Here is a 26,509-nt window from a genome sequence, read left to right as displayed (position 1 = left end):
AAGCTCTGCAGGTGCTCTAAATTACCTGGAAGATGCCCTCATTTTCTCCACTGACAACAGAGGGGTACCCAAGAAGATGAGCCTCCCTTCCTAAAATGAATGCTCTCCAAAATCAGGAATCCACAACTCTGAGATCTTTCTCAGGATCTTTCTATTGCAAAGCTTTTTGCTCCTTCTTTTTATTTTAAAGTTAATTCTTGTTAAAATATTAGTGGTTTTTTTTTGTTTGTTTTTTTTGTTTGTTTGTTTGTTTGTTTTTTTTCATTCTCCCAAGCTCAATTATACATGTAAAGCAAGATTTAATGAGCAGCCACACTGCTACTCTTAGTTTTGCTCTGTGAAGTTTTGATCACTTAGTACAGACTTCCAATTAGTCATGTTATAAATGACTGAAATAAGGAACACTCTTAAAAATATAGGATGAGGACTCAACCCTTAGCATAAATCAAAGAAATGAAGGATACATCTGTACCCCATCAGGGAAATTTCCATGCACAAACACTGTCCTGTTATGAGCTCAGTGTATTTCTCCCATAATGTTAGTCTAAGGGCTTTTTGATATTTCAAAGCTGCACCTACACCAAGTTTCTTTAATTAACATTCAGAAGCTGCTCACAACCAATTAACTGCTTTAAATTTCTTGGTATCATCAGTAACCAGCAACGTAGCCAGTGTTTTAACAGAGTAGAAGGGCTGTAAAGATGAGACAACTTTCTGTCTTAGAAGACAATCATTTTTAAATTGCATTATTTTCAGAAGGTATTTTTAGTTTGGCTGTACAGTTAACAGAGTTTCAGTGCTTACAAAATTAATACATGACAGGGAAGAAGGTGGCTTAATGATGCAGATGGCACAAAGCCCTGGAATGCACGCATTGCCTGCCTTATAAAATGAAATGAAAATGCATTCCTCTCACCATGGCATCCCCAGAAAACCTAAAACGGAAAATATCTTTGTTTCATTTGGAATGCAGCCTAGGAATTAAAATTTTTGAATACAGGCATATAGTTTGTGCCTTTTAAGATATGCCACCCCAAAACCCACGTTAAATAGCTGTGTACGTCCGAAAATGGTTGTTATACAGAAAGGCTTGTGGTTGCCATGGCAATAATGATGGGGTTTAGCACTGAGGACAAAAGTGGACCTCCTTAAAGCCAAACTGTCTCTCCCATTCAGGCTCAAGAGAAGGAGCAATCAAGGCCCCTGTGTAGCTGCAGATGATGATGGTGACTGCCTCAGATCTCATAATAAAGTCATGTGGAAACTAGTTCACAAATACAGTGGTTAAAACCTCTCTCTCTTTCTTTCCCTCTCTCTCTTTTTTTTTCTTTTTTTAGATTGTAAAAGGCAAAATCAAGAGAGACAAAGAAACAAAGTTTCTTGGGTGAAAATCTTACAGGAATGACACATACAAACATGTGAAGTTTTCCGGAACACTTTTGTTCTGGTCACAAAACCAAAACATTTTCCATAGACCAAAACTATGTGCAAGATTGTAACACAAATATATTTTTATAGGTTTCTCATCTGTAAGAACAAGAATGAAAACCACAGACCTGCCTGGTTAGTCACAGATAAAGAACACGAATGCCACATTTTGGGCTTTCTGAGAAAACGCCTGCAACTTCAGCTGTGGGGTAGTCACTTCTTGGGAAATACACCTCATAAGCATGGACATTGAGAACTAAACCTTCAAGACTTCAGTTGAAAAAAGGACTCATTAGACCAAAACTTAATGGCTCCATCAAAATGGCTACTCAACAAAAATAATTTCACAGCTAATAATAATAATAATAAAAAAAAGTATCATTAGGGTCAATGAATCTTATACAAAAATAGGTCATTTAGACTGTAGGAGGAGGAAGCATTCCTACAACTGGTCTCCAGCTAGCTCAGCAGTCTTGCTAGAAGTGAATTATATTGGCAGTTAAGGTGTTGATTTGTACTGAGACAGTGGTGCCTTCAAGGTGCCTTCAGAGACAGGTAAAATGAACTAGAACTGTACATTCATAGTTTAGCCTCGATGCTTATTAGATGGTTAAAGTTAGATGAAATGACCTGCCAGTCCCTAGCTGGTTTTAAGAGGATACCATTAGTAGCAATGGTCAGAATGAAGACACTGTCCACAGCCGGTGACACTTTTTCCCTTCTTCAGGTAATTGATTTGGTGCATATGCTTAATGATTCTATGATTCTATGTTGCATGCAGGCCTGGCTCAGCCTGTGTCTGCCTGAATTGTGCGAGGGAACAATATAAAGTGCTCCATAATTTTAAATAAAGCAGAAAAGTTTTTCCAGTATGACTAACATATGACTTAAATGACTAACAGTAAATGCAAAGCATCACATACACACATCCATATCATATGCAAGATGGGTGGTATGGGCTACTTCAATTTGGCTGCTCGCTTGGAAACACTGAATATGGAACTAGTATTTACAAAATACCAGATCACTGTTCTCTGAAAGTCAGAGTGGTCTGAGATATGTCACATTAGGCATCCAATCCTTAAATCACTCAAAAGATGAATACTGATTCGGTTAATGGGGATTTTAGACAATGGCTGGTGTTTTCAAAAGCAACTGACAAATCTGTGTGCCTGATTTCCAGAAAATGTGCTTATAATTTCTTCATGAATATCATGACAATGTTAAAGACTTTCCAAACAGATGTCAAAAAGTTTGAAACAGAACTGTAATCTAGAAGTTTTTTACCAAAACTTTTAGGTAAGCAGATGATAAACTCTTACGTTAGTGCTAATAGTTACAATATACTTTATATTCACCAGAGTTACTTTACTGAAAGGAGAAAGACCATTATCTGTTTTGTGCCTGGCATTTCAGCATATATTGACGTCTCCCTGTTTTGTTGCAAGGACAGCTGTGAGACATTGTTTTGGCGTTTCAGTCTGGACATGGAACACTACAGAAAAGTCCTTCTTTGCTACAAAGATTTCAGATTATCTCTGTCCTTAAAAAAATAAAAATAAAAAAAAATGTAAACAGAAATCATTTAACTATCTAAAAAAATACTGTTCTCAGTGTTTAAGAATCCACAGTTTAGAATAAATTTAGCCAATCAGCCAAAATACTGTTAAAGGCTTGTAACTAAGCTATTTCACTCAGTATCTTTTTCTGTGCCTATTTGCTGTGCACTTGTATGTATGAAATGGCTGAACTACAATGTTGTGTGATGTTACAGAAAATGTGTTATTTCATTCTTGAAGCAGAAGACTTGAGTAACTAAAGAATAAACAATGTACCATTGTACAGGATGTTCTTTAATTATACAAGGATAATTGCTCATTCACAAAGGGTTCCTAATGGTCCTTGTTGCCTACTGAAACTTCTAGTGCACACACACAATCTCAGAAACTAGTTCACAGAAACTTTGATAAGTAATATGATAACAGTAATATGTACACAAGAGCTAGACTGATTAGCGATAATGACTTCCAGATGAGGACGGATTACCCACCTCACCATTACCTCGTGTCCCACAGCAATAGAGCAGAACAGAGGGCCTCAGAGTTGGTCACCAGCTCAGACTAGATATTGTAATGCTTACTTAACTAGCTTATTTCCCTCACCAGCTGTACACTGAGCAGAACAAAATCCTAAGTTGCTTGGATTCCTTCATGGCCTTATACATAAGGAATTCAGGGGTAGTTCCAAAAAAGTATTTAGATGACACTAACAGCACAAGAGTTAAGTATCTAAATAATTGGTGGTATTTTTTCCCCTCCAGGTCTTGTCCCCAAATATTGTGAAGAAAAGTGGTAATATAAATCCTAGAGTAACATTCACCAAAACAACATCGAATAGAAGTAATATACCTATGCTCTTCAAGGCAAAAACAATTAGTTCAAGAATACACTGGAAGACAGAAGAAATCACTCATCCACCAATAAACCCTGAGTAAGTGAATCAAACTTGAGTCTTCAAGCCTCGCAGACAGTAGATCACCCAGCTCCTGACTGAGAAATGTTCTTGCCATTTTTCCTTCAAGATGCTTATGTGATGTGTCACCAGCACATTGACGTGAATCATGCAGAGGCCATTCCAGTTGCTGAGCACTTGGATGTGGAAAGTTGTTCCCTACCACAGTGTGCTCCTAGTCCCAGAAGACAACTGATTGATGTAGATAGATGGAGAACAAAGATTGTCAAAATATCACTTAGCATGATAGGCAGTGGTCATAACATATTTGTAGACAAACACTTGTCAAGTTGGTTTTAGGGATGACGGCAAGGAGGAATTTTAACAGCTAGATGTGAAGGAGGATAATGATTTATCTTTATATGAGCTCTTCCCAAGCACTGCAGAGAAGATAGAGGACAGCAAACAGCATATTTCTGGAGATTTTATGTCAATGGATTTTATAAACAAAATTGCAGCCTCTGACACACAGGAATGGAAATCAGTGAGAAACCAAGGCAAAATAAAGGTCTGGTTCTCTTCAAAAAAATTCTAATTTTCTGTTAATGCAGTGGTCTGTCTAACCTGAAATTAAGCATTTCAGTTTTGTATAGCTTAGACAGAAAAGCTAAGAAAATTATTATCATGGTGACAGTTTCTACACTTTCCACCCTTTTATCTTCACCTTCTCTTTAGCCAGTGCTAGGTACAGGACACCAAGCCAAATCCCCCTTTTTCCTGAAAGGCTCTAAATCTACCTCTCTCCGAACTCACAAGATTGTGCCCTGTGTATGAAGGACATATTGCTTTGAGGCAGGATGCTATCATTACATTACAGTTATATTTTCCTGAATGTAACCAAATATTCTTTGTGGAATGGACAGCTACAATTGTCTTCATCTTAACTGCAGGGCTGCATGGTTGGCCCTTTCAGCCCTGTCTCCCTGAGAGCACCATGTATGTGCAACCTGCCACCTGGCTGCGTCCTCTATCCCCACAGTACCATGCTGTACATGCTATCAGGTCATTTTAGGAAGTGTCCAGCCTGAAATGCCTATCTCATGTTGGCCATGGTCACATTCACAAAGAAGCATAGGGCACATATTGTCATACAGTGCAAGGACAAACAGACATGGTCTATGCTGAAGAACAGCCCACACTCCAGATTTCCCTTACAGCATATCCCAGAGCTCAGTTAGTCTCACCCCTGAGAATGGGCTAGCCCCTGGGTGGCTTGGATAGGAAGCAAATCTGGATTTGATCAGGAACAGATAAAGGCTCCTACTTAACACCAAGGACAGCCTACCTCTCTCCTCGATACAAATACAGAACAAGTTTACACAACATGAAACAGCTCCAGCAAAATAAATGGGGCAAATATTCACACACACATGTTGACTATGGTTGCTTGGACATTTTACTGTGAAATGGCATCCCCCATCAAACCTACTGTTTGACTGCAGAATTGTCAAAGCAAATACTCCTGAATCTCGCTTATGTGTGTGTGTACCTCGTGTACAGCAGCCGAGCCACAGGGCAAGCTAGTCCCTGGGGCTGAAAGCAGAGCACTTGCCTGGGCCTGGATCTCTGCACCACCCAACTCTCATTCAGTGTATTCTGTTGGGTGATGGTTAGATTCAGAGGCAAACAAGGGACAAAAATGAATCTGTATCTCCTACGTCTTAGGTCCAAAGTCCTTGCAGTCATTCAGTTCCCTGAACATATTATTAATGATGGCAGCAATTTCCCCTTCCCATTCTCTTCATTAAACAGAAGGAAGGAGGCAGAAAAAAGATGAGAGATGGAAAACTCCAGATGTTGTCGACACCAATATCTGGTTCCACTAGAGAATTTGAACACTGAAGCAATGATGAATTACAGTGGGGTCCCTATGGCAATCCAGATTGCAATCATAACACCGTTGAGGAAGAATAAGAGCTAGCATTCATTAACATGAATAGCAAATGAATTTATGATAACTTCCACTGGTCTTTTCAAAGAACATGAATACATCTGTAAGAAATTAAGATGACACATCAGTGTAACTCATTCATTAATAAAGTCTGGTATTACACATTTGTTGCAAAATTCATTGCAACTGTTACCAGTGGGTTTTAATTCTATACCTGTAGTTTATTAAAACCATAACACAAATCTCTCTATTAAAAGAGCACTAGCTACCTTGCAGAATATTATGTCGGTGATTTAATTATTAGTCCAAACTTACTTCAGTGTGGAAACTGGAATTCTTTACTTTTTCAGGCATGTAAGTATTTAATCATTCTGTATATGCACAAGAGATCACAGTCACCCTGCTTACCCTAGAGTTATACATCAATCAATTGTCCATTAATAAAAACCTATTAAAGGGTCTCTATGTGAGTGAGGAAGAAGTGACAATATCAGAAAAGCAAAACTTAAACAAAGAACAAAGCCTTTCATGGGGGACTAAACTGTGATGGATTCAGCACAGTCTCTACTGTATTCCAGTGAATGTGTAGTCACAGCATGCCCATTTTTAATGGAAGACTGCCAGGATACAACCTAGTCAATGGCACAGGTGACAAGAAACAAAGAGTAGCAGAATTTATTCATTTTAATGTGGGCAATAGAATCATAGAATGTTTTGGGTTGGAAGGAACTTTAAAGATCACTGAGTTCCAGCCCCCTGACATAGGCTGGGACACCTCCCACCAAGTAAACCAAGATGCCCCATCCAGCCTGGCCTTAGACACTTCTGGGGATGGAACATCCACAGCTTCTCTGGGCACCTTGTTCCAGTGCCTCACGTGCCCCTGAGTAAGGAATTTATTCCTTATTTCTAATCTAAATCTCCCCTCTTTTAGTTTAAAGCCATTACCCCTTGTCCTATCACTACACTCCCTGATGATGGGTCCCTCCCCATCTTTCCTGTAGCCTCTCTGGAAATGTACCCATTTGTTATGTGTTATAAAACATGACCTTATGCATTGCTAATCTACTTAGCATAGCTCCTACTGAGCTGTGCCTCTCAACTTTGCACATGTATCACTGTTAAATAAACCTGATGAAATTCTTGCTACTGCCAGAAAGCCAAACTATGTATTTATGTGTCTGTGCAAACATGCCAAATGCCTCCTGTGACAAAAGGCCTGCATTAGGACACAGCATAGAGGCATTTGCATGTGTGAGATCCACACGATGCTGTGAAGAACATCCCAGTTCCATCTCCAGTGCTCTGTTTTGGCACCTTGAGAAGCCAAATGGTGCAAAATTTTGAAGCACAGATTCTACAGGTGACTCTGCAGCCTGCTTTCCTCCCCATGGCTGCAATGCAAGAAGAGGCTGCTGCAGAGCTTTGAGTCAGGGCTGGCTGTAACCTGAAATTCATATCCTTCAGTATCTGCTTGGATTTTAAATCTCCATTAAGGCTTGTACTAATTGTACATACAGCAAAATCACAGTAATAACGTATGTGTAGGGATTTTGTACTTGCATAGATATTTCCGTGTGAGGTGACCCACAGTTAGCCTGGCATCAAGTTATACTAATCGGGGAGCTGTAGCTTCCTTAGCTACTCCATTAAGCCTGCCTGTGTAAAGTTAAATGCAAACAAACATTTCCAGAATTGTGGTCTTGTTTGCTGCACTAGAAATAAACACCTATTAAGCAATAAATCCTGTGTCTTAAAAATACGTGTTTGTTTTTTTTCTTATATACAGTGTGAAGAAAGTTGAGAGAAAGAAAAGTTTTAAGGACCTAACATACACTCAGAAAACACATCATTATAAACTCAGTGTTTCATGAGCCATGAGGGAAAATATGAGAAAAGGCAGTATTAATTTAAAACAGCAGTGCTTCATAGTGACTACAAACCAAACTAACAACAAAGTTTGTCCATAATTTAACAACAAAGTTGCAATTTTTTTTCATGGCACTAGATTTGCATAACTGAACAGATTTATGTACATTGCTGGAAGCCAACACAGAAACATTTGGAAGATATTCTGTGAAAATGAAGAAAACAATCCGAATGTTTCCCTGTGAACCTTTAGTAATAGCTACAAATATTTGTGTTAATGTGCTATTTATCCAGTGTTTTTTTCTACCACTAATTTAACATCATCTCACTCTCAGGATAGCGCTGGTAGAAAGGGTACCCTTACAAAGGCAACTCACTGATGGGTTGCTGTTTGAGACGAGCATCCAGCTCTGACCAGGTGTGCTCTGCTATGGAGCAATCCTTGCTGCAGGTTGAGGCTGCTCTTCCAAAGCATCAGCAAAGGCAATAGTCCTTCCTTACTGCAGGATCCTGAGCTCAATAACCCTTCCTTACTGCAGGAACATTACCAGGAGGGTCTGTCTCCTTGTCTGTGCCACCAATGGCATGATGTGCTCTACAGTTTGCAGACACTTGGACTCAGTTGCACAAAGGTGCTCAGAAGACAAAGTGCCACCAATTTCTATATGACTCAGAGACTTCCAAATGATTTTGTGAAATCAGGTCTCTGTCATCTTTTCCTTTCTTATGAGTCCCACCAAACTCCATGCTCAAATCTAGCTTCAGAAGTTGAAACCTGCAACAATGTCATCTACCATAGAAACTCCAGCTTTGGTAGGAAAAATAGCACCATTCCTTTCCTCTTTACACATCTTCGTTACAGGCTATCTATATCATGCCTGCAGTGTCACAGCAGTTCCCTCTACCACCTTTCAGGAAACATACACCATTGTTTTTCACAACAAGAACATCTCCAGAAAACACACCTTAAACATCAGGAATTAAAATCATATGCCAGTAGTGATGCTTGATGGTGAACAGGTGGCACCCCCAGGCCAGCCAGAAAGAACACTCTGGACTTTGGCAGTGCTAAAGTATCTTGTTAAGCCAGGGCGGTATTATTTACTAGTACCTAAAACTGTGAGTCTTTCTAAGATACTTCTGTCAACTACCACTGTTTGGATGTACCTCTCCTAATTGATCCTGAAGCAGCATTTTATTTAGACTTAGACTCTGGGACTTCACCTGCATTTCAAGTTATTCTCTTTCCTCTTTTATTACCTGCTCTTCAGTAGTTAATGTTACTGACAAACTTACTTTTGTAGTCTAATCCTCTGGCTGTAGATACTGGCTGACTGCAAGTACTTACCAGACCTCAAATGAGCCAAAATCCTTGCTCTGGACAAGCTGTGGGACCCCAGCAAAAGGGATGCAACCAGGTGCGGACAACAGGGGCACTAGGGCAGGTATAACCCTTCCATCGGGAGGTGGAGGCCCATATTACAGACCTTGGTGAAACCACAGAGCCGAGGACTTTCAGTCCCCAAATTCACAGCATGGCTGGGCCCAGCCATTTAGCAGCGATGTGTCGGCAATGCCTGAGCTCACTAAATGGGAGGAGGTTACCTGCTCTGCCCTTTTATGACATGCAGTGCTGCCCCTAAGAGTCACAAAGCCACAGGTTTGTGTCACTGATGACAGCGGGCAGGCACACTAATCTGCTTTGACACTGTAGAAAAGGAGCCTATATAAAGGGGTGTGTTTCCCAATGCACCAGTGAAGGAAAGGATAATACCCATAAGCATGTTTTCCAATCGGCACAAGTGGAAAAGCCAGTGAGAAAACACACTGCCAGCCACAACTGCAGGCAAACCATCACTTTGGACAAAGCAAGGTAGTCCTTGATGTATGGGTATAAAAACCCATTTCAGGAAGAAAAAAAACCCGCACCCAAACCCACCAACATTATGTAGGATAAGTGCAGTGAGGCCAGAGGAAATGAACAGCAACTGAAGTGGTCCTGGACCGGGCCTGTGGGTGTCAACAGTCTGAAACATTCGCCTGTGTCCAGGATTAGTGTTTACTGAATTCTTATGCTCTGGCAACAAGAGACTTCATCGCAAGCAGACTGCACAGCGACTAGGATTTTTAATGACCAATAAATTATCTACTGCTTTGGAAAAGCCTGTTATCATATTTAATTTGACAGCCCCATGCAGGGTGCATTCCATAGACACAAAACAAATGTCAGGCCTCGAGACTAACACACATTTCCCCAGATGCAAAATAGACACTCACCAGTTGCTCTCTTAGGAGGATGGAAAAAGCTAATCCCTCTAAATTATGTAAACCAAACAAAGAATGAAGGCTTAAAGCCTCAGCATTTATTTTTAACAAGTAAAGCATAAACCACACTACTGCTTTCACATCTGCCTTCTAATTTTTTTGCTTTTGAATGATATGCAGTACAACTATTTTAAGATCTGCTCCCGAGTGCCTGCAGCTGGCACAGCATGTAGGGAATAGTAGGTGCTCATTTCTCCTCCGGGCTGATGCCCTGCCTCCTAAATGCTCATCGTGCTCTTGTGCAGAGCCTTGGTTCATGGAAGATCTTTTCCAATCCAACTTTTGTTTAATTTTGCATCAAGAAGGACAGGGAGGGGAGAGCTGTTTCTTTTACTTGTCTTGTATCTCATTCAGATCTGGGCTGGAACAGGAACATAGGAGGAACATCCACCGAACTTTAAGTGCTTTTGAGCTCTGCTTCACATCTGTTATTAATGTATCTTTACATTACCGGGTGGTTTAATAAACAAGGAAGTAAGAGTTGTCCGATGAATTTGGTCCTACCATGTCAGAGCTCTATCCCTGGCTCTGACCTCTTGGACGGACTGATGCAATTACATGCTTCATTTTCCCCGTTTGCAAATTGAAATAACAACGCTTTCCTTTGCCATAACTCATGGGGGGCTGCACAGAGGAGGAGCGCCACATGAGAAGTGAGGTGCTAGTAGAAAACAGTCTGATGAAACAACCTGCCCGCCACTTTGAGGGACAGCAAGAGCCCACCCGACGCTACACAGAGTTGTGCAGGGTGCTACCGCAGAGCAGCATCAAGCAAATAAGAGCGAAGGACAGCGAGCACTTGAGACGCAGCCGAGCCTGCAGAGACTTTAGTCACGATTTACCAAGGCGAACAAGAGGCACTCTCCCACGTCACGAAAAGCCGCGCTGCAGCCCAGCACGCCGAGTTGCAGGAAAGCCCCGCGGTGCTCCGGGAGAGGCTGGCAGAGGGGGAGCATCGCGGGGCGGTGCTGCTCGCCCACCCACCCACCCTCCGCGGGAGCTGCGGGGCTCGGGCGAGCTGCGGCCGGCGGCCGCCAGGGGCCGCCGCGGGGCTGCGGGCACCGAGAGCCGCCGGAGGAGCCGGAGCCGGAGCCGTGCGGGGGGCGGGCGGGGTGCCCGCAGTGCGCGGCCGCGCCGCTGCCTCCGGCGGGAGCGCCCGGGGCCGGAGCGGCGAGGAGGTGAGCACCGAGCCGGGGGCGGCGGGGCCCGGGGTCGCCCTGCAGCGGTGGGCGGCACCTGCCGGGGAGCGGAGCCCAGCCGAAGTTGCAGGGGGGCGGCGATGGGTCGCTGGCTGCTGGAAAACGTGAGCGGTGCCGGGCGGAGGGGATGGGTGAGGGGCCGCGGGGAGCTGCCCCGGGAGGGCAGGGACACGGAGAGCTCCCCAGGGCTGCCCGGCACGGGATGAGCGCCCGGGGAGTGTTAACGGGTCGTGCCCGGTGGGCTGAGGCTCGCTCGTACGCCAAATCAAGCGCAGGGAGGTTGGTACCCTTCTCCGGGTGAGGACGCTTCGCTCTTTCTCCGAGCTGTTTCCGAGAGACAGAATCCTCAGGCATTCGGTTCAAGGAACACGGTTGAAACGTGGCTTGCTTTAGAGCAGGTAATAATAACCCAGAGCTTCCCGTGTCACCGTTAGATGTACGGCTCTAGAGGTCATTTTAGCACAATGGCAAACCTTCATAACAGGTTGCGTTCATAAAGTTCTACTCTGTTTTGAAGGGAGACAAATTTTTGAGGTTTTACTCAGGGTTGAAGGTCATCATCATCATCACAGTTAACAGTGTTTGCCCAAGATCCTAAAGCACTTTACAAAGACGGGTAGTGGTATTGTATCTGCTGTGCAGGACAGAGAAGTCAAGGAGATGAGGAAATGCCAGGTGACTTGCTCAAGGTCATGCAGCACAGCCACGCATAGAGCTAATTCTTACGTGTTCGGTTAAAAGCGTATCACCAGAAATTCTGGCATCCTTTTTCTAACCCCACGTTTTGCTAATGTTATGTATGAGGCTTGATGCAGCTTAAACCAGGAGCGCTAGAGAACTTCAGGGTATGGTTTTGTTTAGCAGAATGAGCAAGGTACAAGTGCTTAGAGGTTTTTAAGCAACTGCAGCTGAGTAATCGAAACCTTTCTGGAATTGGAGGGCTTGAGGAAAGATCAGCTATCTGCAGGCAGCACTGCTGAGTGGTCATGGCTTTTAAATACAAAAACTAATTCATCAGAGTTAAGGCAAATATAGCAAATGTAAGCAATTGCATCCTAAGGACAAAAAAAGAACAAGGCACCTTATGTGGAGCTGTGAGGTGGGTACTTTGGGCTGAGTAAGTACCTCTTTCAGTATTACAGTGCCAGCCTGAAACAAACAGCTAGAGCTAGAAAGCTTACTGTAGGTTTTGTAAAAACAGTGCCAAATGTGTCAGTGGTGTTAATGCAACATTTATAGCTGGAGCATAGCATCAATTATCATGACTTCAAAAAAAAAAAAAAAGAAAAGGGGGAGTGAGGGAGCGCCTGGCTCCTTGCAGCTCCATCCTCGTGGTGTTCATCCCCAGGCTCTGCATTGACGTCATGATGACATGGTGAAGCTGAAGACAGGAGCTGGGAACGGTTCTTCTGCTTCAGTTTTGATAATCAAGTGAATTTGTCGACACTCCGTTCCTCCAGCATGGCTAAGAGCGCAGAAGTGAAGCTGGCGATCTTTGGTCGAGCTGGCGTGGGCAAGTCAGGTATGTTTGCTGTCTGGTTTTCCTTCTGCTTGTCATCAGGTAACTTTTTACTCCCTCTGTGCAGCACTGTACAAACTCTTTGTGCAAAAGGACAGCTGTGAACTTGTTCTTGTCAGAGAGGTCAGGATAAGGCCAGGGCTTCTCTCTTCCTTGCTTTTCATACTACTTTCTCCAGGTTCTCCAAATAAAAGTACTTCTATTGCTTAAAAAAAAAAAAAAAAAAAAAAAAAAAAGAAAACCAAGAACTTCACACACCAACTCAGTGTCACTTCTCATGAAGCCAGAGGCAAGATTCCTCCTCTTTTCCACTGGAACAGAGGCAGTTAGTGTTATTCAGTTTGTTCCTTCACAGCTTGTGCATGTTTGAGGTAATTGTATTATTTTTCCTATTTGTTATTTACTTTATGATCCATTTAAGATCAGACCCTCTGTTAAATATTGGATGACTTCTGATAGGTGTTGCTTGCTGTTATTCTTGTTGATTTCAGTGGGAAAGTTTAGGCTTAGCACCTCAATGGATTTTTTTCCTCTGTGTTCTCTTGGATTTATGTACCTAGCAGGAAACCAAGGAAATGTGATGTGTAAAGTTTGCATTCAGAGAGATCTTTTCAGAAATAAACATAGTCTGGTAAGTTCATACAGGAGAAACACAAGGGGGAGGCATAAATGTTAAAAATCCATTTCTTTAGACAGCCTTTCCCTTGATGAGACAAATGAATGTAACCCTAGGGTTGCAAGCTTTCTCAGGTACTTCAGCGGTGTTGCATTAACTTGACATCTTGAGGACCACTCTCACATGTCTTTGCACAGTAAGGATGAGGAAATAAGAAGATTCAGTCTAATCATGCTCCCGTACCAGTCTGGAATTTTAAGGCGCTGTTTATTTGAGAGAAATCTGCATGAGAGAAGCCAGGGATAGGACACACTTATAAGAGCATTAGGCTGGACTCTCAGCTGCTGTCAAACAACTCTGCTTCCCCAAAGTCACTTTTATGTTAGAATTGTCAAGATTGTGGCCCACAAACTGCTATTATCGTTTCGTTAACTTTGGAACCAGTTTATGAAAGTATGTTTACCCCAAAGGTATTTTAGCAGAACACTATCAGTGAAGTAGTTCTGTCAGCCTTCAGGAAAAAAGGCGTATATGAGGCAGAGGTCATTAGAGATTACACCACTTAAACAAAGCCAATGCAGATTAAATTCTACCTGTTTGAATAAAATACCTGAGGGAATGCTGTTAATATACTGGGATAAGTTTAAACTGTGCCTTCTCTCCTGTTGCCCTCACCCCTGCCACACCTTGTTCCCACATACCTTATGAAATGGAAAAGCTTTAATAAATCTATTTTGGTATTTTACCATTCCTTCCAAGTTTTGCAAGTAACTTCAGTGGCCCTCCTTTTTGTTCATCTTACATTTAGTTGATGGCTTATGTGGTTGTTTTTTCAGGAAATTTTCAGGGAAAAAAAAGTTTTCATGAAAATCAAACTAGTGTTAATCTCCCCTTACTCTGATATTTCTAGCCTTTTGAGACTTCATCTTTAAAAATGCAAAACTACTAGTTAAATGCTCTGTTAAAATGCCCTACCAGCATTGGATCAGCAAGAGTCTTTCATTTTTGTCCACAGTACACTTTTTTTTTTTTTTTAATAGATTTCAGTAAACTAGGATTTTATGGTAAAAATGTTTTCCTGTAGTCCTGGAGATAGGTGGGAGATTGTTTTCGGTGTAATACCATAAAAACATCCCAGTCCTTCAGAGTTCCCCTCCTCTTTTTTTTTTTCTTTTTTTTTCTCTCTCCTTTGAGATGCAGGGAGATATTACATAAAATATGACTAAGATCCCATCTTTTCGATTATTACCACGCATGTGAATCTGTGTTGAAATGAAGGCACAAATACGTGGGCAGCACAACAAAGGTGAATTTAAGAGGGTGGAAAGGCTACGGAGTGCTACCAACCACCCCTATGGAACAGCAACTGCCTCCCAGAATTTCCGTCTGTCTTATGAAAAACCCTCTTGTACGTTCCCATAAAAGGATTCAGTTCTGACAACTCAGCCAATTCCAGAGAACTAAGAGGGGTGGTGGTGGTGTCTGAAAGTGCCTGTTTGCCTGTAACCAACAGTAGCAACGTGGAAGCGCTGTTAGACCTTTGCTGAAAGCAGAGCTGGACACAAAGTAGTCTCCAGATAACTGGATTTGGCAGATCAGTACCCTACTAGATTAATGTCTTTTTTAATGTTCCTGTGTCATTTCTTATCCCTGTGGCCAGTATGTAATATAGTGTAGAGACAGGATCCCGTGGCAATACGTCACTGGCATAGACTTGGCCAGACAGCTGAAAGGTAAGCCAGACTCTAGAAGCAAGAATGCAAGGCAGGACACTAAAGCAGACTAGATACATGTGATGAAAATGAGACATTGGGTGAAAAATAAGGCTACTGTAATTGCCAGAAAGTCATGCCAAAATATGGTCACTGGCTTGCTTTCTTGGCTCTGTCTTCATTTTCTGAAGAAGAGCCAGGCATTAGGTTCTTACTCTGCAAGTGGCTTCAACACCTCACAGCATCTGTGAAGTTACAGACACATACTGTAATATCCTGGAAAAGATCCTTTCCCAGTTCCTGAGAGGGGCTTTGGATCAGCAAATCAAAGCAGCTCTGAAGAAACAAGTGTTGTGCTGGGATGGGACATAAGAATTATAGCTGTCCCTCATGCACCATGAAAGTCAGTACAGATGTGACTATTACTGAGAGGTGGTGAACATCCTAATCTTGTCATTAATCCTAGACATCTGTTTAATAGGGTGCAAGACTCCTTGTTCTACAAAGTAGTCCCTGCCGATTAATCCAACTTTCCCAACCAGAAGGTGGGAAACTAGAACACCATTCACAAGTCAGAGTAGTGATAGCATCTCAAAGAAGAGTTAAAGCCAAAGAAAATAAACCTTTTCTCTACTTTCTTACTGCTTATCAAGTTTCCATGGTTCAAAGGTTTAGAAAACAAACAGGGGAATTGCAAGTCCGAGTGTCAGCTTTTACTCTTCTCCTCCTCCTTTTCCTCGCCTCCCCTCTGCCTGCTGGAGAACACTAGCAGAATTACAGCAGAATTAACTAATCAACTCAGCCTTTTTTTTTCTTTTCTTTTTTTTTTTCCTTTTTTTTTTTTTCTTTTTTTTTTTTTTTATAACTTAATGTTGACCTAAATCTTTCCAATAAAAACAGAAAAATGAATCAACTCAGAAAGGGGCAATTAGGAGAGGTCTATTAAGGCAGTTAAATCAGAATTGCACTGAGTTGTAAATCACTGATCAGCTCAGGTTTCTCCTGGGCAAGCTCACTGGGTGCAAACATCCAGACCCACTCTTATCCAGTGGGCTGGATGCTTCATTCTCCCAGTTTTTTACTGTGTAACTGTTGCATAAACATTGCTTTAAACTAGCTGAAAAGAACAATGAGGAGCTCTGCCTAAGCCAAAGAGCACTTTACTGCTGCTTTGCTCAGGAAGAAGAAGAGGCGCTCCATGGGTGGGAAGGGACATAAGCTAAGCCCTGCTTATAGATAGCAGGGCATCATCTCCTAATTTGGGCTACAAATGGCAATGGGGGGGGGAGAAAGCTTTTAAAGTCCTTTTCTTTATGTCCAAGAGAAGCTTGGAGGGAGAGGAGAATTAAAATTGAATTACTTAAACATTGCTGTTTAAATTGTTCTTCTGTTGAATCCTACAGCTTCATTCCTATGGTAACAAAAGTTAGAATTTCCTAAATAGCTCTTTTTAAAAATACAGTAGTAACAATTAATAAAGACTTAAAGGCCTTGTTCTCCCATGTCATCACAAGGTACAGTACGTGCCCAGAAAGCTGCAGAGGAGTGAAAATGTATTAACCAGCAGGAGAAAAGAAGGGCATGTACTGGATAGCTGCATGGCTGATGATTTTCCAACTCATAACTCAGTTGACTATGAATGCTCAAAATACCTGTGCTTAGGAGCCTTTATATTTTGGCCAAAAAAGAGAGAACATCCAGCTGCAGCATGTGCTATCCAACGCATTTTTTCTCGGTATATGCCAGGCTGAATACTTCAAGTCTGTGTGCTTGCATGTATGGTGCATTCAGCCATGGGCAGATGCAGTTCTCATCTGTCTGGATGGACTACGCAGCTGCAACTGTGCTGTGTGACACCAAAGTACATATAGTTTCTACTGGTGCTCAAGTGGGATGGAAGATACAAAAGCCCCCACAAGCTCCCTGGTGAATACATACCTGCATCTAGGCAGCTACACAAATCCTTTTCTTATGGAATAAGGTGCCCAAGACATGAGGCTGCTGTTAACCTTTTGATCCTATAATGGCCCAATTCCTTGCATTTGTACAGGGGGATGATTGATAAAGTGGCATCAGTATATAACTCCCTGCAAAGAGTCAGCCCCATCAGAGAAATGGGGATCTCACCAGTCTTTCTAATATCAGTTGGAAATGTCCTGAGCAAACAGATTTGAATGTTTGCTTATGCTATATCCCCTGCCTAACCCAGGATGGGGAACACACCTGGAAAAAGATACCTGGATTTGGAAGTTCCTATAGAAAAAATGCAACCAGCAACCAACCAAGAGACACCTACAACAAACCTGTCTTTGTCTCCATTATCTGGGGACTTAACTGAAACTTCACTTTCTAACGGCAAGGTCTGGTCATGGAACTGAATTCAGCCCCACCTTTTTCAGAAAACTGTACCAGTTATTGCGAAAGAGGCCTATTTTGAAGTGATTTGCTACTTCATAAATTCCTGCTCAGTTGTTTTCCCCCACTAGGTTCATTTCAGGGACTTTTGAGGAGGAAACATGAGCTATTAAGGAGTGAGTGATTAGTCAGCAAGCTCTAGTCAAAGCTTTTGTGGCAGTTTTCTCTGCCTTGTGAAGTTTGCACTAAACCAACTGATGTATCTAGGGAGCATTACTGTAATAAGGTGCATCTGAAATACAGAAAAGTGGGTGGAAGAGGACTGTGTTGTTGTTTTTTTTCTCCTCATCAATGAAGTAGATGAGTTGCTTTTTTTGTTTATGCTTAAGAGTGGTAATGATAACCAGACGTGTAATTGTTCAGTGACCAAGTTCAACACTCACTGTATTAAATATCCATTAGTATTTCATTAGTAAAGTACTCATTAAACAATCCCACTTTTTGCCACCTCTGAAATGTAAATGGTTCATCCAAGAACAGGTTCATTGAAGGTAGCGTGGTTCATGTGTGCATATACATAGTGGTAGAAACATAACAGTAACTATCTCACTCTGTGTGAGGTTTTGTGACAGTTTCTTGCCACTAAGTGTGCAAACATATCCCTCAGGAGCAGGTAGTTCTGCAAACAACCAGTTGCAGTAACATGATCTATCTGCACTTCCATCCAGTGGATGACACTGATGTGTATACAGAGCATGAGCCCTTGGTTCATGAATCAGTCAATAAGGTCATTGATACCCATGAACGTGTGGTCCTCAAAGTCCTAGCCATGCCGACAAGGACAGGGGCTTCAACACTACACATCTGTATTTGGAGATGGGCAAAGGTTATATTAACCAAGCTGAGGGTCCAGCTGGGATCAGCAGTACATATGGACACCTTCAGCGTGCTGCCCGGAGAAGCCCCACTGATCGTACTACATGGATATGAACTTTTAATCAGCAGTCAGCCAGCCTTCCTTGGATTTTCTCAAATCAGGACTTGTTGATTCTTGTTATGCTAGAACTGAGGAGACTGGACACCAAGAACCTGGACTAGACACAGAAAGAAGCATTTACCATGAGTAGCAAGATGGTCTGCTTGCATCTGTTGCTTCATCCTCCTCCTTTTCCTCTACTTACTTGCCCACAGTTCACTGTAGCCTTGCCCCCAGTGTAAAAAGCATTCATGTTCTGCTTTATTTGATATTCGATCTCCCTTCTGGCTAACCATGAAATAATAAAATGCAGAAATTCTCTAACCAAAAGCCAGCGTTGTTCATTCAGGCATAGCTATGTTCCCTGTTCCATCTCATTTAACTGCATCTGACATTGGCTCTACCTGCGTCCCCTCTGAGCAGCTGGTGGCAGCTGTTTGAGCTAAGTCTACTCCTGCTGTTCTTTGTTTCTGTTTAGGTTGGGCTAAATATAGCCTGCTGTTTGATTGCTGTGGAAGGAATGCCAGGATTCAAGATTTATGTATGTAGCACAGCTTTCTCTCTGGGCTGTGCTCAGCCACCCCCTGCAGCGCTCGCCTTGATAAGATAGCCGTCCTGCCCATTTCTGTCTCCAGCAGTCACTGGGATAGACAACAGAAGAGCTTCCTGGTGGAGTCCCAGACATCCTGTGCCTGCTTACCATGAAGCCTGGCAATGCTTTGGTCAGTCTGCAATTCCCCACAGGATCACTGAATGCACTGTTATCTCCCAGACTCCTGACCCTAATGGTTCTTTTCGGAAATTCTAATGTTAATTTTTTTTATAGTTCTGGCAATTGATTCCTTACTTCCCTGCCATCTGGAATCCCTGCCTACCTCTTGCCTTGCACATACTTTTCCTTCATTTCTCCTCAGCTGTCACCCTTTCCTCTCCTCTGGCCTGTCTTAATACCTGTTTCCTGAATTCTGTGTACAAACTCTTCTGCTTCGTATTTCACATTAAAACCTTGTATTTACAGCTGTGCTTTCAGCCTCTTCATGTACTAGTTCCTCCCATCTCTACTCCTCATCTTCAGCTGTTCCATTACTCTTTACTGACACTATCAGTACATCATTAAAAGTCCAGGGCATGAGATCCAGATGAGCTGACTTGGCAGCAGTGATGCAGCAAAGGACAGACACTCTGAAGTGGTTCCTGCCATTCTAGAAACCATTCTCTGGCCTGGGTTTGGAGGATGCTTCCAGCTTAGACTGCTCTAGACACTCACTGTGTGAGGCCTGCTTCATGCAGATTAAAAGAGGAAATACTGTGTAGCTTTACGTAGCTAGAGTCAGTCATAAAAGTGGGTAAATTCACCTATTTTGGCTTCATAGCAGAGAAAGAGAAGCAATGTAAGTCTGTATTTCCCAAGCAGGCTTTCTTTTTCTGCATATATCTTTGTGCCACCATTGCTCCTTATACATTTACAGCACTCAAATATAGAAAACTAGTATAGGAACTAACTTTGCCTAAAAGTGGGAGGATCAACAAAGTTCTTTAGGGTTTAGCTGAGCTGTGGTTCCAGGGCTGCCACTCATTGCTTGTAGTTGAACAAAGGTTTGCACCCCATACCATGCCCCTGGCAGGCACTCCAGCACTGTGGTGAACAGGAGAGTAGGGGAACTGATGCAAGACAGCAGCAGGCAAGTGAGCTGTGGCTTTGTCTGAAGTTCCATCAATTTGGAAGGAAGTCCGTTACTGACTTCTGTGCTCTTTGCAGATGGCTCTCAGTGGGAGGGTCAGTCTCATGCCCATGACAAAGTTACACAGCCATTCACCACCTCTGAATGGCTGGCTGTCTCAGCTAGCATTTCTTTCCATTCACCTCAGATTAAACCATCTCCCCTGATTTCAGTGACTCATTCCTCTTCCCAGAGTTGGAAAAAAAACTGAGAAGGGAGATGCATCTGTTTCTACCGCCTTTTCATCATTCTGAATGGGAAAAGTTCTTTTTGTGATTGTTTCCAACCAGGTAGACCATGCATGCATGCTGCTGGAGTTAGTCTGCAGCTGTTAGAGTTTCTAATGGATTTACCATGTAGATTTTGGGAAGTGCCATACATTACAGTAGTGACGCTAGAGATAACTCCTTCTATGCATACAGTATGAAAAGATGAATGGCAAGAGAAGCATGAAGCCCTGGGGAAGGAAGTAGTAGATATATTAAACATATGTGCGGCTTTAAAATGCCATAGAAGTTGGCCGGAGTCACAGGCTGCCTTTCCAGAAATGTTAGACAGTAGTCTGCACACAGGAAAATGAGAGAGTATGTTGAAAACATCAAGCCTGCTTTTGAAAGCACACGGAGCTCTGGATGTTCACAGGTTGTTTTGCTGCTGCCACTCAGGGGTCAGCAGAAGGGAAGCTGCAGACAAGCAAAAGCAGCAGCCTGGGGCAGTGATGTGTTACCATGTGGGAACTGTTTAGATATATGGCTTGAAAAGTTTTCAAGCTGGAAGGATGCAGCCAGGGAGTGCACAGGATATGTTTTCCCAGGGAGGGAATTTCTTTAGCACTTGAACAGCACTTCAGCTTTCCAGCGGGCTGTGGGAACAAGGGCCATCACCATGACCCTCCTTGCAAGACACGCCACTATGGCTATCCTCAAGTGGCCAACATGGAAACCGAGACGAAGGAAGAGGAGCCTGATAGTCTCCAGTCACCAAGGGAATTGAGACTCAGTCCACACACATTGCCAGACCTTCTTTCCGTGCTTCATCCTCAGGGCCAGGCCTCCAGAGACCCAGCCTGCAACAACTCCCAGGCAGGCGCCATTACACAATGTGAGTCCCAGCTGCCACAGGCCCTGCTGCATCCTTGAGACCCTTTGTGGCTCATCTTCTGCCATTAACTATGGGCAGCATTAAATAAAGCATTAAGAACATTTATTGTCATCAAAGACATATTTAAGCAAAGTTGGCAATCCTGTCTTTCATTACTTATCCAGTAAGGCTTGCTTTCATTTTGACCCACAGCATAAAAGGACCTTCTCTCTCCCCTCCACACAGCTTTATTTGCCATCCAACTCTGAGTATGTAACTAATATAATCTGTCAAAGTTGGAGAACACTTCTCTGGAGGGCTGCTTCTCCTCTGCTGGAATAGCAAGGCCCACGACCTTTGTCAGCAGCTTATCTCTGTGCCTGCCATGGGAAACAAAAATCCCATTCCCCACAACGGCAGAAGGCAGTTGTACAGAGCTGTCAACTATAATCTTTTCCTGACCTACACAGCCATTGACCTGTGCCCTTGAGGAGCTTTACAAGTGAGAGCTTTGAGTCCTGCATTCAGAACAGGAAAGTGCAAGAAAGAACATAGAAGCCAAAAAATCAGAGTGAGCTATTTATTTCTTCACTGAAATAGGGCTGCAGAATAAATAAAAATGTATTGGAGAGTCACCACAGAAGAATGCAGTATTAGACCCATGGGGAGCAGAAGAAGAAAAAGAAAAAAACACAACAACCCCACACTCTGCAAAAAGGGGGCATAGAGTATCAGTGCCAAAACAAACACTTTGTATTAACCAAACTCAGTGGCAGAATCAGTGACGCCAAGCACTACTGCTTAACCCAATTGGATGCTTGTGGTTACATACACTGGAACTGGTTCTGCTCCAAGCTAAATTCCAACATGAAATAATTTAATAGTGATCCACAGCATGAGCTTGTCCCATGAGTCCATATCTGCTAGATATATTGCCAGGCACAGTTTCAGGAAATTCATCTCCAATTAATAAAACTTGGCCTTTATCTACAGGGAGCACATTAGGTCACAAGAGATTATTGGAGTAGAGAAGAATATCAGCATCCTTATGTATATATGTATTTATTTAGAAAGATGTCCTTCAGCACCATGTGGTCTTACGCTCATTCTGGCAGTGGGTGCCTCCTTACCCAAGCTGAGCTCTGGCCAAACAAGCTTGTTTACAAAGCATGGAGCATGAAGTGGGCTGCCAACCTCTTTGCTGTGCTGTTCCCACACAACCACCTTTCCCCTTACCACAACAGGGTGCTGAGGAAATTGTCTTGTTTCCTGATTGCAGTCAACAAATTCACTAAAGCAGAAGGATTGAGAACTCTTGTAATTTGTATCATAGCAAGCATAACTTTAGTTGTGGCCCTTATACCCACTCCTGCTGTTTACTTATTTATAAATACCTTGCTGATCAAATGACAAGTGGGAGCACAGCAGTTTTCTCATATATATACATAGTCCTGAGAGCAGAAAAACTGCTTTTGAAGAGCACAGGCAGAAGGCTTGAAAGCAATAAGAGATGACTATCCAGGACACTGCTTACTTACAAATTCCATGTGGCATTTCAATTGCCAGATATTCATATATCATGTCCTATTGATGACTTTGTAACTAAAGAAATATACTCACTCATAGGTCTGTGAATAATCCAGTTAGAGGGTTGTGAATGCAGATGACAAATGAAAGTGACTAGAAGTAAACCAATGCTTTTCAGATATGATATGCAAAAAAAATGTAAATCAAAATTTTCCGTACTAAACATCGATGGAGGAGAGATTAACGACTGTACTGGTAAGACATGACAATTACTGATGCAAAAGGTGATCCAGGCTTGACAGGAAGCAACTAACCTGACTGGAGGGTTCAGACCCACTAGAAGGGAGAAGCAGACCAATCCTGGGAGCACCAGCTGACCACCTTTTTCCTCCTAGCAGTGATATTATCTTACTGAAATAAAAGAAAGTACTGGCAGAGGCAGAAAATCAAGATCTTCCCTGTAAAAAATGTTCAGTGCCCCATGGTAATCTTAAATAAGTGCATCTCATGCAAGAATCCTCTTTCATTAGTGTTCAATGTAATTAAACCAATCTGTTTCTCACCATCCGCCACCACACATCCTTGATATCACTTTGATAGTTTCTCTGGGATTTTTTTTCCTCCCTTCAGTTTCTGACCTGGCATTTGAAACTACCTAACCTTCCTCAAGAAAACAAGTGAACGATTTAAAATATACTTAGCATGACTGTTTTCTTCATGACCTTTCTATGAAAGAGACACCTGAGCTTTGACTCAGCATCACCATAGTGAAAAACAACAGAAGTTTACATAGTGCTCAGTAAATGTTGGTAGGAAACTGGAAGCCTGCAGTGTAAAAAATACTTAGTGGTTAGGAATAAGGTCTTGTGTATAGGTCTGCAGACTTTTAGGGCTCTAAATAAAAGATCACGCACTATTTTCACTCTTTTCCTGGTTGAAAAGATAGGTGCATTGGATTCTAAGTTAAAAGAGCTTTGCCAATTACAATTTCCCCCTCAATGGTACAAACCACCAAATTATATAGCAGTATCATTCTCCTGTTTTATATTCACGCCAAAACCTCAGTAAAGTCACATGTTTCCTAAGCAGTTTTGTCACCTATGAGATATGCAGCTGGTAAAATCATGGGCAGTTACCAACCTCCATGGTATAAAGTGCATCATCTCTGGAGCAGAATAGCTTGGCATCCCCTTGAAGGTGAGGCAAAGGTCAGTCAGTGGAAAATGCAGAACAAACCTAGAGGGATTACTTAGGTTTTAGCACCTTACAGGTATGAAGAGTGAAGATTTGCCTGCACAAAGGTAGTGTCACCTAGACACGGGTGAACAAAGCTTCAGTATTATTGGAACTAATTTCAGGTGCTGTGTCAAGTATCCAAGAAATTTTTAATCACCTAAGATAGTTTTGCCTGTGAAAATTTATTACCATCAAATATGAGAAATTTAGTTGCACATTGTAGTACTGAAAATATTACTTTTTTATCCCAGTGCTACAGTACAGTTGGGGACTGGCTGCAAAGAGTGACCTTCACAGCCACACTAAAATAGTACATTGCCACCTTACCTCCTACTTCCAGTTTCTGCACAGGAGGTAGTTGTTCAAAAAGGCAGGGAGAATACAATGACCAACAGCAGGAGCTGGAACAGAGTTTAAGGAAACATGTTCATTATTGAAACACCTGGAAGCTTGATTGTGCACTGTCATTTTCTGTTCATTCCCACTAATGCCATTGCTGCTGGTGAAGGTTAAAATGTTTTTACGTTTTGTGGATAGCAAGACACAGCAGACTGAAGTAAGTCTTTATAGCTTCCAGCGTGGGCAGACTGACATCACCATGTGCTAAAAGTACTAAATCATTGTGCAATTCTAGGACTGCTCTGTTTGCTTTAATAGGTGACTTTAAGGAGCTGGGTCTCCACATTTCTATGACATTCTAAAGGCATATTCCATGTGACATTTCAGAATACTTTGAACCTGCTGATTGCAAAAGTGCTCTTGGATTCCAAATTTTTCCACTCAGAAAAAAAGAAGTTTCCAGGGCATTCATGAACATAGGATGCTCACTGTGTACTAACCAGAGTACTAACCAAATGAGAGTAGTTTTATACATATGTTTCTTATATAAGAGACCTGCACAGCTTCTGAACAGCCTTAGAGATGGTCTTGGAGAGGTCTTGGAGAGAACAAAATGAAGTGATTTTTTGTTCATTTGTTTTTTTAGGCTAATACATAGCTTTCCCCTGCTTCAGACAAATCCAAACCCCTGGCTAAATACCAGCCTCTAGAAAAAGTATCTGCCTAAAGCTTAGAGCACAGGTTGACATCCTCCAGTTCCCCACTGAACTGTGAGCTCTCTGAAGAAAAAGCCAGAGTCCTGATTAAAGTGGTGGTATTTGACCCAAGAGATCCAGGTTCGATTCTGTAAGAAAACTGCTTGGGCTACTGGCTTACAGCTATTCTGTTTAAAGAAGCTGGACGAAGAGAAGTGCATGAATGCATGGAGCTGCTGGATCACTATATGAGTGAGGACTGCCTCTCATAATGACTAATGAGTGTGTTACTTTCAGGTTATCCCTGTACCTTTCACATGAAAGATGACCTCTTATAACACTGGGTAGGAGTTTGTGATTAAGGCAGCGATGTTAATGTGTTAACTTGTCATATCGCCAATGAACTTGGTGAAATACTGGGACATGATCAAAAACTTTCATTACCTTTCATTTGCCCAGAGCAGTTGTGGATGCCCCATCCCTGGAGGTGTTCAAGACCAGGCTGGATGAGGCCCTGGGCAACCTGATCAAGTGGGTGGCATCCCTGCCTGAGGCAAGGGGGTTGGAACTAGATGATCTTTTAAGGTCCCTTCTAACCCAAACTGTTCTATAATACCTCAGCACATCATAACCATTATTTCTAAAAATAAATACATAAAAAATAATAATAAATTCCTACCATCCTGAAACTTTTGTTGATCTCCTCATGATCAACAAAAGTCAGAGTAGCTCCCTCAACTTGTGTATTTGAAAGAACATTGTTGCATAAATATCATCACACAGGTAGTGCACTTGCTACCAAAATGACCCAGAGAAACTTTTAATGGCAGTAACATGGGATATATGGAGCACCCTTGCAGCAGTTCCTCCAATTTTAGGCAACTCATGAACTCTCTGGGATTCTAGTTGCCTATGAAGAGTTTCCCCAGTAACAAGAATTTTGTGTGCTTCATCACAAAGGTTTCATAGTAGATGAGTGGAGTGACAACTCCAGACTTTAAAAATGTTTTTGTTGAACATGATTATATTAATTTAAGAATTTTTTCCCTGGTGCTTAGTTGCCTTGATTTCTATAATACAGTTATTGAATCCTTTTATGGCATTTAGGAAAAATTAATTTTTTTTCATGGTGAATGGAAGTCTCAACATGAGCCAGCAGTGTGCACTTGCAACCCAGAAGGCCAAGTGCATCCTAGGCTGCATCAAAAGAGGTGAGACCAGCAGGTTGAGGGAGGTGATTGTCCCCCTCTGCTCTACCCTTGTGAGGCCCTACCTTGACTACTGCGTCCAGGTCTGGGGCCCCCAGCACAAGAAAAAGAAAGATGCGGACCTGTTAGAGCGAGTCCAGAGGAGGCCTACAAAGATGATCATAGGAATGGAGCACCTCTCCTGTGAAGAAAGGCTGAGAGAGCTGGGGATGTTCAGCCTGGAGAAGAGAAGGCTCTGTGGAGACCTCATTGCAGCCTTTCAGTACTTAAAAGGGACTTACAAAAAGGTGAAGAAGGACTTT

The 26,509-nt window shown here is 42.3% G+C and overlaps 2 protein-coding genes across 3 annotated transcripts in view; one reads left to right on the top strand and one right to left on the bottom strand.

Annotated features, from left to right (window-relative positions):
- The window catches only part of PTPRO (protein tyrosine phosphatase receptor type O), a 202,132-nt gene extending 191,126 nt beyond the window's left edge, over positions 1-11,006 (bottom strand). The window contains exon 1 of the mRNA XM_038173071.2: positions 10,867-11,006. Within this exon, the coding sequence (XP_038028999.1) occupies positions 10,867-10,980 (114 nt within the window). The 5' untranslated portion in view covers positions 10,981-11,006. The remainder of the gene's footprint in view (positions 1-10,866) is intronic.
- Positions 11,007-11,050: 44 nt separating this feature from the next.
- RERG (RAS like estrogen regulated growth inhibitor) overlaps positions 11,051-26,509 on the top strand; it is a 114,269-nt gene continuing 98,810 nt past the window's right edge. Inside the window, exons 1-2 of one of the 2 annotated variants that reach the window (XM_027462567.3) lie at positions 11,051-11,202; positions 12,572-12,745. In XM_027462567.3, coding sequence (XP_027318368.1) covers positions 12,685-12,745 — 61 coding nt within the window. In that variant the 5' untranslated portion in view covers positions 11,051-11,202; positions 12,572-12,684. Of the gene's footprint in view, positions 11,328-12,571; positions 12,746-26,509 lie in introns of both variants that reach the window. The other variant, XM_027462622.3, reaches the window with a different exon arrangement.

This window comes from Anas platyrhynchos, chromosome 1 (assembly GCF_047663525.1).
Source record: "Anas platyrhynchos isolate ZD024472 breed Pekin duck chromosome 1, IASCAAS_PekinDuck_T2T, whole genome shotgun sequence".
Classification (NCBI taxonomy): Eukaryota; Metazoa; Chordata; class Aves; order Anseriformes; family Anatidae; genus Anas; species Anas platyrhynchos.
Note: the sequence above shows the minus strand (reverse complement) of the source record. Positions and strands in the feature narration are given on the sequence as shown.